The 12,434-nt window shown below is 33.1% G+C and overlaps 1 protein-coding gene across 4 annotated transcripts in view; it reads right to left on the reverse strand.

The window, feature by feature from the left end:
• Positions 1–5,256: 5,256 nt before the first annotated feature.
• The window catches only part of LOC118202787 (uncharacterized), a 101,287-nt gene continuing 94,109 nt past the window's right edge, over positions 5,257–12,434 (reverse strand). For all 4 annotated transcript variants that reach the window (XM_035374983.2, XM_085817592.1, XM_085817591.1 and 1 more), the window contains 2 exons: positions 9,399–9,599; positions 5,257–9,277 (listed from right to left, as the gene is read on the reverse strand). In XM_035374983.2, coding sequence (XP_035230874.2) covers positions 6,864–9,277; positions 9,399–9,599 — 2,615 coding nt within the window. In that variant the 3' untranslated portion in view covers positions 5,257–6,863. The remainder of the gene's footprint in view (positions 9,278–9,398; positions 9,600–12,434) is intronic.

Consider the following 12,434-nt stretch of genomic DNA (forward strand, 5'->3'; position numbering starts at 1 on the left):
TGTCTGCATTCACCGGCTCAGACTCAAATGGGATCTTTTGCCACATCCACCATATAGCCTCGAGATCACTCCTTTGAACCTTTTTTCCCACCTGCAGCTACATTCTGCTTGTGCTATCCTCCATTCTGCACAGGGCATGTGAAATGAGGGTGATCAGTTTCTGGACTCGCAGCTACATAGCTTCTAGGCTAAAGGTTTTAAATACTACCAAAACATTAGCAGAAAATAATAGATTTGGATGGTGATTACTACTTGCACCAAAGATATTGCTATCATGTTATTATTATTTTTTTTTTGCCTAACTATATTAAGAACTTTTTTTGGTGGAAAACTTTCATTACAACCAGATATAAATAAATTCTCTCACTCCACACAGTAGAGAAAGAGAAGCCTTGTGCTTTTACCTGTTGGCAAGGTACCTCTCAGTATATTTTATATACCAGTATTAAAATCTGCACAGGGCATGTGAAATGAAGTTGATCAGTTCCTGGATTCGCAGCTACATAGCTTCTGGGATAAAGGTATTAAAAACTACCAAAACATTAGCAGAAAATAATAGATTTGGGTGGTGATTACTACTTGCACCAAAGATATCGCTATCATGTTATTATTACTATTTTTTTTTTTGCCTAACTTCATTAAGAACTTTTTTTGGTGGAAAACTTTCGTTGCAACCAGATATAAATAAATTCTCTCACTCCATACAGTAGAGAAAGAGAAGCCTCGTGCTTCCACCTGTTGGCAAGGTACCCCTCAGTATAATTTATATACCAGTATTAAAATCATATAAATAATCTTCTTTTAATTGAAAATTCAGTTTTGATTGAAATGGAATAAATATATAATGTCCACAATGTGTACGTCATGTATTTGAAGATTTTGAATCCCCCCAAATAGAATTTATGAATCTTCAAACGTACCTTAGAACGAGGTATATTAATTTCATAACTGCAAAATATTCACAGGGTTGTGTTGTCATTTAGAAATCAAAAGGAAACTCAAGATTACAGCTTTTGGAGCAGAAAAATTAGCATTTTTAGAAGGTTAAAAAATTTCTAATTGTTAGAAAAGATGCTTAAAGAAATTGATACAAATTAGCCAAAATATCTGGCATGGCTTCAAATTAAAAAGATGCATAAATATTGGGTTTTAACAAAATTTTCCTGCCACCACAAATTTTGTCTGCGCAAACAGTTCGTGTTGGCGTATTTAATCATATTTTGTCAAACGATTTTTGGCATTTGAAAGAAAGAGACTTGCTTTAGAACACTGTGTTGTGAAATCTGTAAAAATAATATCATTATCATTAAGTACAAAGTGTCTGAAATAGAACTACCATGGTACCAGATTAGAACCATCAATGTACTTCCAGTTCTGTCGCAGATTGTCTACACAAGCTAAAATAATAAGTCAAAGAATTGCACAAACTTGGTATCTATGTACTGCCAAAAATCGCCAAGGGGCACTTTAAATATATTTTTACCTGTTGCTATTTAGAATAAAAAGGAAACAGTAGAAACTTGAGATTACAGCTTTCGGTGTAGAAAAATTAGCATTTTTTAGGGGGCTAAAATATTGACAAAGCGGTATATTTTATATACCACTGCCATTGAAAGAGACTTGCTGTAGAACACTGTGTTGAGAAATTTGTAAAAAAAATACCATTATCATTAATTAAGTACAAGGCGCCTGAATTGGAACTACGCACTACCAGATTAGAACCATCATTTAGTTCCAGTTCTATTGCAAAAAGTGAGCGACAGAATGTCACCAAATTATGTGTACTGCTTTAGGTACTAATGTTGTTTCATATGGTCAAGATTTGTTCAAAAACAAGGACTACGACATTCAAGTAGCACAGCGCTCTGGTCAGCCTACTGATAATTGATGAGGCCTGCAGGCCTGTGAGAACTTGTGGAATCAAGATCAGTGTGCAACCACGCAAGAGCTTGCTAAGGAATCAGACGTTACTGCCATATCCATTAGGCGCACTATGCATTGCATAAACTTGACGTATAAGTTCAATTGCTGGATGGCGCTGCTGCAAGAGCTGACTCAAGCAGCAGATAAAGACAGACATGTTTGGGCTTGCACTAATCTGCCTGAATATCAATGCAAGGACAAAATTCTGGACCCGATTGTCACTTGTGATGAAAAGTAGATTTCCTTCAACAACGCAGGCCAAAAGAGGATTGGTGTGTGTTCGGTGAGCCCGTTAGCAGTGTTTCAAAGTGAAGATGGACTAACAAAAAGATCATGCTTTCTATCTGGTGGGATTGCTGTAGTTTTATCCACAAAATGTAAGTGGCAAAAGGTAACAGTAAACTATGCCCTCGACAGTAGAGTGTATAGTGAGATGATACACCGTGTTGATGCTACTACTATCAAGGAAAAATGAACTGGGTTTCGACACAAAAAGGTGTTCCATCAAGATAATGCAAGACCATGTGTGTTCGCATTCACCGGCTGAACTCTGTACCGATTCGAACGGGATGTTTTGCCACACCTATAGCCCTGACATCGCTCCTTCTGACTTCTATCTTTTCTCACTATATCTTACTAGTGCTGCATTCCATTCTGCACAGGATGTCCAAAATGAGTTTTTTTGGGCTGAAGGCTTTGAAAAACTACAAAAACAGTGGCAGAAAATCATAGATTTGGGCTGTTTTCATTTTTTTTCCCTTCCTAACTTTATCAAGAATGTATTTTGGTGGAAAACTTTATAACCAGATATTTTGTTGTGTAAAAGCTACAAAACATAATGTTTTGAAGTTTTATGTGTAATTGTCCTCATTTCATTTAAGAATCAATGTCATAAATTACATGCCTTAAACTGTGAAATATTAGATTAGAATACTCATAGATAATAATATTAATTAGATTTAGCTTAATATTAACAAATATTTTTTAAAACACATAAAATTTAATAGTGGCCATGTAAATCTCTAATGATTAAGGATATCTAACAATTTAATTATTTGTGACTAATTGCTCACCCTTAAAGTTATCATTGCATGTTGAAGCATGTTTTGATGTCTCGAAAGTGTGGATTAGGATATGTATTAGATTTACTTATAGCATTCTAATTTAGGTATTTTGACACAAAAATGGGACTGAAATGGCATACCAATTTTTTCTAAATTTTGATTCTACCACTCAAATTACGCCAAACTGCCAAGTTATGTAAAAATCGCATGGGCAGTTTAAAAAAAAAAAAAAAAATTAGCTCCTCAATATTAATTAAGTTTGGTATATATTTATCAATCTCTTTTTTATTAAGCTTACTTGATTCCTTCTTCCAGAATACGAAATTTGGGTTCATTCCAAATAAAAAATTTTTTACGATTTATTTTTTTAAATTTGTATTTTAAAATAATTTTCATAAATTTTTGAAACAAATTTTGAATTATAATCTATAACATTTTACCATCATCTTAAAATAGATGTATTTCTAAGCAAACCTGAAAAAACATTCAGTTACTTATTCAAAATTTATGAAAATATGCGTGAATTTATATATTGGCACGTTTTGAAAATTGGCATATTTGTTGAAAGCAATAAAACATCAAATGTGGTTTAGGCACTTCGTTAAAATTATTTGAAAGTAGGAACGATGTGACTTTTTCCCCACTCATGCAGAATGTAAAAAGGTAGGAACAAAGTGCCTTTTTTGCCGCTGATGCACAATGGGAAGGGAAAAGAAAATAGGTTGCAATATATTAAAAAGGCTAAATGCATTATTCTTGGCCCAAACCAGAAAAAATGTGCCAAGATAAGGTTTTGCATTTCTCCATAAATTTCACACCAAATTTTACAAAATTTAATATTTAGGATAATTTGAGTTTTATAATCAAAATATGGAAAAAATTGGCATGTTATTTCAGAAAAAGGTCCAATTTTGTGTCAAAATACTTAATGTTAGAACAGTGCTATATACAAATCTAATATATATATCTCCTATGTCACACTTTCGCGACACGAAAAACGCAATTTGAATTTTGTCAATCGGCCCAGTAGAATGGGAGATACAGAACTCTCCTCGTCTTTTTTTTTTTTTTTGCAGTGTACAAAATGAGACATAAAAGAAAAAAATCAACATAAAGCTAACTATTAGTAAAACATAAATAAAATGCCACTACTCTGCTTTCAAATATACCCAACTATTTATTATAAGTGTAAAATTATTTAATGCTACTTGATAAAATTTATATATATATTTTTTTATAATTCTGTTTATTAAACTTTGTTTAATAATAATGCATCCTACTTATGGACCAATTTTATTCTTAGGATGGTATTACAAAAGTGAAGTTCAGGCATAGATAATATCTTTAATTGAATATATTCAGTTCCTATTTTCTGATACGTATTTAATTTTTTTCATCATTGGTCCTTAAAAGTACTTAATTTCCATGTGCAGAAATGTGTACAAACCCTGGAAATCAATGGCAGCTATGCTTCAAAATTAATTTTGAATTGTGTCAATTCATGCAAAAAGATATGAATAATTTCAGAATTTTAATAGGATAATGATAATATTAAATAATTTGCCCTAAATACCCAAAATATACAAATTCACAAATTACTGAAATGTTATATGGATAAATTTATATTTTCCTAATTATAAGTTGCCTTATTAAATGCTATTTAATGAAATATAATACTATCAATTTAAAAATATGTTTTGCATCGAGTTTTACAGCCACACAAAATAATGGTTTCAGAAATTAAGTCCTTTTGAATAGCTCCAGAATACAGATCCTGGAATTTTCTGATGAATAGCACATGGATCATATGGTGATAATAATTTTATTTAGTCGGTTGAATGACAAGATAATATATACATACATACAAAAATATTCCCATGATTTTAGATGGAGAAACAAATTTGTTTGTTAAGTTACTCTAACAAAACTGATAAAATATCAATAAAAATATATGGTTATATTTATGATTCAGTATATATTTTTATACTGAAATGTCCCACCCTTAGATTTCCTTTTTTATGTCAATTAAAATTTCTTTGTCAATCAGACGAAAACTTATTTAAATTCAAATTATCTTATTCATAATAAATCTTTTGCTATTCCAGTGGGAAAAACTAATTATTTACATTTACAAGTATTTTATACTAGGTTTTTCATATTTATGACAGTATCAGAAATGTGCATTAAGGATGGTCATTGTGTCTATCAACATTTCTGCAACCATACATAATTAGCAATTAAAACATGTGCAGAAAAGAGAAGAGAGAAAGCCAAATCAAGCTAAAGTTTAATTACAGAGTTAAAAGACAAATTACTTTTAAGCTGTGGAAATAGCTAACACATTTTTACATTTCCAGAATTGTTTACAAATTCATAATCAGCTGTCATAACATTTCAAGCAGCAGTTCTGAAACCATTTATGTTATCTATGCTATGTTGAAAAATAAAAAATAACTATTCTTCATTTAAGGTAATAAGTACATTAGTCTGTAATGCCAGAGCATTACGAAATAACATTTAAACACATCTGACCTGCATTTTAAAAGAAGTTTCAGAACCACAACTACAATTTGCAGTCACAAAATTAAATAAACAAAGTGCCTAATGCCACGGCCTTTTTGATAACTTTATATTTAAAAAAAAGAAAAACATTTGCTAAACATAATTAGAACAAATAGTCATATACATGTTTTAACATGTTTGTACACTTCGTTTAAATAAATAGTTCATTCATTCATCATTTAAAATTATTTTTTTAAAGAATCACATGGGAGGAAAGGGGGATAATTTTGTGTTTAAGTCTTCTACAGTCAAATGAATCATTCCCATTACATATATTTTCATTGTGATGCAGAATTTTAGTCACTGAATATCATATCTTCAGCATTTTTATGGTAACAAAATTTATTCCTTATATTCTTGAAGATAATATCAAATATGCTAAATGCAGTATTTTAATGCCAATTCATTTTTCACTAACTGCAATTAAAAACAACTCTACTTACGTTGAAGTATACATGAGACTTTCTTAATTCCAAAATATTCCATTAAATAGCATATATGTCTTCATTATATGCATAATTATTTTTAAATCTACAATAATGACATATATTTTCTGCTACAAGTACAAAGCAACTATAACAATTCCAGATGATGATCATAATTAGTTCCACTGCATGATGTGTAATGTTCAAATCCAAACTTTATGAATCACTTAGCTAGAAGTCTTTCTTGATAGGCCAGTGGCATTAGGCATCCAAGGAAAGAAAGAAAAATTGAACAGTACCTTATAACTTACATCCAATTGAATGCAAGTTGGCCAGGAAGTCCATGGAGAAGCTTGTCCATCTTTCTTCCGTAACATTTGGTTTGTTCTTATTTGGTTTTTATTTGAGAAGCACTTACCATTAATTTTTGGTGATGTGCCATCCTTTTTATTATTAAACATTACGCAAAATAACAGCTCGAGAACTTGGAAGCAAACTGCATTTTTAGGTACATTTCAACATAAAATTTTATACACATAGTATTTGCTTTCAAGCAAATTGTAATAAAGTTTCACTCAGGAAAAAAACTGCATAATTAAAACAATAACAACATAATTTCAATTTATTTGACCTAAAAATAAAATTAGAAGAAAATAGAATAGATAATTTATATCTAGAACATTTGTACAAGTTTCGAAATATTTTGTTATAAAGTCATATATAACAATAGCCAACAATAATATGGCCTCATAATTCATATTTGCCTTGATGAAAAGTTAAAATGCCTAGAGCATAAATTCATTAGACAAAAATTGTCATGCAGCTGAGCTTTTAACATTTTTAAGATGCAGAAATGAATTGCAGTATGATTAAAATATATAGCTATTTCTTAACTTTCAGCTGATGTAAGAGCTGTACTGTCACTTGTAATATCAGCTGTTTCATTTGTTTCACACGCATTATTACATAAAGCACCACTATCATCACTGAGATCATTTAAATTTTCGCTGCAAACAGGTGTGGAATCTTTGACATTCTGTGAACATTCACTATACACAGGTGCAGAATCATTTACGTCACTTACAATTTCGCTACCTGTGGATGTAAAATTCTGTACACTGTTTAAATTCTCTTCACATACAGATGCACAATCCTCAGTATGATTTTCAGTCACTAAATTTTCAGTTACTACAGGATTAGCTGAAACCGAATTTTCATTTAAATTGTCTAATACACTTGGAGTACTTTTCTGTATATCACATTCTGTTTCTGGTATTGATTCTCCTGGTTTAGTTTCAGAAGTTTCCATTTCTATTGAAGTATTAGCTTCAATAGGGACATTATCAAGTATGTTTGTTTGAGTATTTTCTTGATTTTCTTGTACATTAGATATAGGCTGCTGGGCAGCATGTGACTGTTCATAACTCTGGAATTTCATTTCTATTTCATTGCGCTTCTGTTGTTGAAATTCTCTCTCTTCAGAAAGTGTGCGTCCCCACCTTGAGCGTTTTCGAGACTCTCTGTCCCTCTCTTTTTTAGAAACAGATGAATTATGTTCTTGGTAGACATCATTTACCGACTCATTAATATTATCACAAGACTTTTCACCACTAGAATCAACTTGGTTTTCTGGTTTGGGTTTTTCACTTTCCTTATTCTCAAAATCACTTTTTTGTGTTTGTTTCTCATCCACATTTTCACCTTTCCCTTGTTTTCGGCTGTACTGTGGTATATCAATTTTTTTATCTCTTTGATAACATTTTAACTTCTGCATATCATCCATCAAGTTTTTATTGTTGTTTCGAGGCTTTGGCTTTGGTTTTTCAGAATAATCATTCTTGTCAAAACCTGGCTGCAAAGGCATATCCCGAGACTCATCTTTGAAAGATCGATCTGAATGACCACGCTGATCCCGATTCCAACGATCTCTATCTTCCCGCCTTCCCTCATCTCTCTCTCGAGTCATACGCCGGCCGTCTGATTCTAAATCATCTGATGTTATCCAGGATTCTCGTTTCCAATCATCATGATACCTTCTCTCTCTATCCCTCTCAAAAGGTGGGCCATCAAAATCCCGAGGATACCAATCACGGCCATCATGAGAAGGATGCATATTATCACCTCTGTGAGGGCCACCAGGAATTCTAGGACCACGTGGACCATGATGCATTTGAAATTCCATCTCCATCCTTGGATGCATATTAGGACCAAGGCCTCTTGGTCCACCCATTCTCATAGGAAAGGGAGCACCCATATGCATACCTCTTGGAAATCTAGGACCTTGCATTGGTCCCGGAGGTCCTCTCATTCGATGCATATTCATAGGCATTCTTGGGAATTCTACTGGGCCCTGAAATCTTGGTCCCATAGACATATCACTTCGGGGGAAATCTTGATCCATGGAAGATTCATCATCTATACTCATTACCATGTCTTGCATCATTTTATCATGATGTCCAGGCGAAGCATTTCGGTTACCCAGTATGTCCATTTCTCCTGCTTTTCTTTCTAATATGCCTGGATCCCTATTTTTAATGTTATGCATGTCTTTCATAGGTGGTGGATTTGAAGCAGAAACTGTTGATGGGGCTTCATGAAAAGGAGGTCTATTTCCAAACATATGAAGACCCATGCCAGGCTGTGGTGGAGGTACAGGTCTTGCTGCTGCAGAGTTTGCAGAATGGCTAGAATCAGCATCAGTATATGGGGAGCCACACGGTTTCTGCATCCACTGAAACTGAGTATTGGGTGCAGCATTATGTCCTGGAGCTGGAGGCCGGATTCCAGGTGGTGGGAAATTGAATCCCACATTTGGGGGAGGATAAGGAATAGGTGTGACTGCAGTAGACACTGGTGGAGGCACTGAAAGCATAGGCCGACTAGCATTATGCAGACCTAGGATTGGATTGAAGTGACCTGGTTGAGTAGATACCATAGGCACAGATGCACTAGATACAGGACCAGGTACAGACATATGGATAGTATTTGGTGAAGATACGCTTGTACCATCTTCTTCTGTTGGAGTGGCATCACCTGCAGCAGAGGTCACTGGTACTGTAGCTGAAGTCACTGGCACCATAGGAGACCCAATAGCAGGTTCTGTATGTGGTGTGCTTTTAAGGTTTTGCAAAGCATTTGCAACTGGAGGAACAGTTCGAGGAACCATTTGAGGGACTCCACCAACAATTGGCAAAGGTTGGCTACTTAAAATATTCTGTGACTGCTGTTGAACCATTAGCATAGGATTTGGAGGTGGAATCCCCATTGGCATTTGCATTACCATTGCTTGAGGTGGAAGCAGACCTATAATAAAATTTATATATAACAAGCTTAATTTCAATACTAAAAATATTTCAAATAATTTACATGCACTAAACATGGAAAAAACATAAAATTAATACAAAAGTAATTTCAAACTATATACCTGGTAAATGTAAGCCAAACTGAGGCTGCATGAGATGAGGCAAAACCATTGGTAAACTGACAGATGTTGGTGGCATAATTGGTGGAGGTACCATATTTGGTGGCATCTGAATATCATTATAGGAGGGTACTGGAGCTTCAGGACCAGTTTTACTAGCAGAACCATACGACTGCTTCTCCTCCTCTGGCTGTTTTCTTAAAGCTATTTTTTAAAAGGAATAAAATCATCATTTTCATAAAATTATAAAAATAACATTGTACTATAAATCCCCAAGAAAGGGCTTTTCAGTTAAGTAATATTTATTACAATAATACTAAACATTAAAAAAAATCATTAGTGCAAGGTTTTTGAAATACAATACACATATACTATTGTATTTCAAAACAATGTATTTTGTATTTAGTATTTACTTTTCATTAAATTATAATTTTACAATACTTATTACTTTTACTTTTTGGCCACTAATTATTGTTGTTAATTTTCATGAGAGTTTCATGAGTTGTAAATAGTTTCATGAGAGTGGCAGCAGGGCAATTCATAGAATTAGAAAAATATGTTTCTGTAGTTAGTTAGGCTTATTGAAGATTAATTATATGTTATATACCTGAGTGATGTTTAATTAAATAAATGAATACTTTAGAATATAGTAGTCTCTTTAGAGTCCGTGATATGCCGGTAGCGTATTAGTTTGACGCGTAAGCGAACATATACACTAAAATGCCCTTTAAGAAGTAGCGGGGATTAAAAAAGAAAGGAGAGAGAGAAATTTATTTTATAAGAAATATTTTAAATATAGCAGATTACTGCCTGTAATTTACACAGAAATTGGTATCAATAATTTTTTTTAAAATTTTAATATGTAATCTAGTTTTCCCAAACATAATTTTATATTTCACTGATGCAGCAAATGCACTGAACTAAGACGAAAAGTTTCTTCTGCAGTGAAAAAAGCGACCAGAAAAAAAAAAAGAGAGGAAGTATTGTAATCGCGAAAAGTTTCAGGCAGCATATTTCAACGAAAATATCCATTTTGACCGCAATCGAATGCAATCTAACGATGTTTTTGTGTGATATCTGTACGTAAAGACAGAATAAAAGACTCGTTTCCTGAAAAAAAAATTACAAAATTGCTTTAAAATTAATTCTCGAGAATTTTTTGTGGCATCTGTACAAACTTACGTACGTATCTTGCATGACTCAAAAACAAGTAGCCTCAGAACGTTGAAATTTTGTATATAGGACTGCTATAACATGTAGATGTGCACCTCGTATTTTGGTTACCCGGCTCAGTGATCTCAATTTCTTTATGATTGTTTACATTTGAAACAGCAGACTTGTGGATTTGTAGCCAATCTATTGGGTTGGAGGGAAAGTTCTGTCGTATTTTAAAGAAAATACTTGAATTCATTTATAAAAATATGTGTTTAATATTAATCAATTATATATGCTCCGTTATTTGTTACAACCTGTTGCCATCTTCCAGGTAACCTGTAAATTCCTGTTTTGTAGAAGTTCTCATCCATGGAGTTAAAATAGTCAGCAACTGCCTTAGAAACACTTTCAAAAGACTTGAATTTTTTTCCCGTTAGATAATTTTGCAGAGATCTGAACAGGTAATAATCAGAGGGTGCAATGTCAGGTGAATATGGGGGGTGACTAAGGATTTCCCATCCTAACGCATTCAGTTTTTGTAGCGTCACCACTGCAGTATGCAGGCGAGCATTATCGTGATGGAACACTATTCCTTTTCTGGACGCTAATGCAGGCCTTTTTTCTTTGATAGCTGCATTCAATTTATCCAGCTGATTGCAGTACAGATCCGCGTTGATGTTTTTTCCCTGTTTCAGCAACTCGTAATACACTGGACCTTTCCTGTCCCACCACAAACAAAGCAGTACTTTTTGTTGATGGATACTTGGTTTTGGAACTGTTGCTGATGATGTTCCTGGTTTGCAGTAAGATTTTTTTCTTTTAATATTCTCGTAAAGAATCCACTTTTCATCTCCAGTAACCAGCCTGTCCAAAAACGGCTCCACATTGTGTCCACAGATGTGATGAACATATTCTTACACGATCAGACAAATTCTTTTCCGTTAATTCATGTGGAACCCAAACACTTTGTTTTAACACAAACCCAAGAGATTTAATGTGATCTCCAACAGTTGTATGATGAATGCCAAACTCTTCTGCAATTTCTCGACTTGTTAAATGTGGATTATTTTCCAACATGGATCGCAAAACATCATTATCGATCTTGGATGGTCGTCCAGATCGAACACTTTCTTTGAGGTTCAGGTCCCCGGAACGAAATTTGCTAAACCATCTTTGACAAGTACGAACATTTACAATATCTTTTCCAAATACCGCACATAAATTTTTACATGCAACAGATGCCTTGCTTCCTTTTTGGAATTCATATAAAATGCAGTGTCGTAAATGCACTTTATCTACCAACATGTTTTTCCCTTTAAATATTACAAGTAAATGCTGGTAAAAAAGGGCACCTTTTATATTATACAGCAGCTAAAAAAAAAAAAAAAAAAAAAAAAAAAAAAAAAAAAAAAAAAAAAATCTGATTGACTCACTAGCCAGATGTTTTTTTTTATTTACAAGAAAAATCACCTGCCTGTTTAAAATACACAGAACTTTCCCTCCAAGAAAAACTTAGCTTTGCAACAACAAAGATAACGCCTTTATTTATTATTACCAATTAAATCACACTTAATACTTTCTGGAATCTTTGCTTAATACTTTCTGGAATCTTTTCGAGGAAATAAGTGTTTAAGATTTGCTTCGTAATTTTTTATATATTTGTAATATTTTGAGTTTTTATGTATTTTTGCCTTCTCGCAACGTGAGAACTGAATTAATTGAATGAGAAATACTCAATCGTCTGTGGAAAACTGTTTATTTTTTGTTTTGTTTGCGTAATTTCTTTTATACATCATTCTAGATTTATTATAGTAATTGAATAGAAAATGTGGCAACAATTAGATAATTCTTCAAATGATATAAATTTTGTGCATTCTGATTTAT

This window comes from Stegodyphus dumicola, chromosome 5, assembly GCF_044657685.1.
Source record: "Stegodyphus dumicola isolate Sdum_Otavi_A_Nest chromosome 5, ASM4465768v1".
NCBI lineage: Eukaryota > Metazoa > Arthropoda > Arachnida > Araneae > Eresidae > Stegodyphus > Stegodyphus dumicola.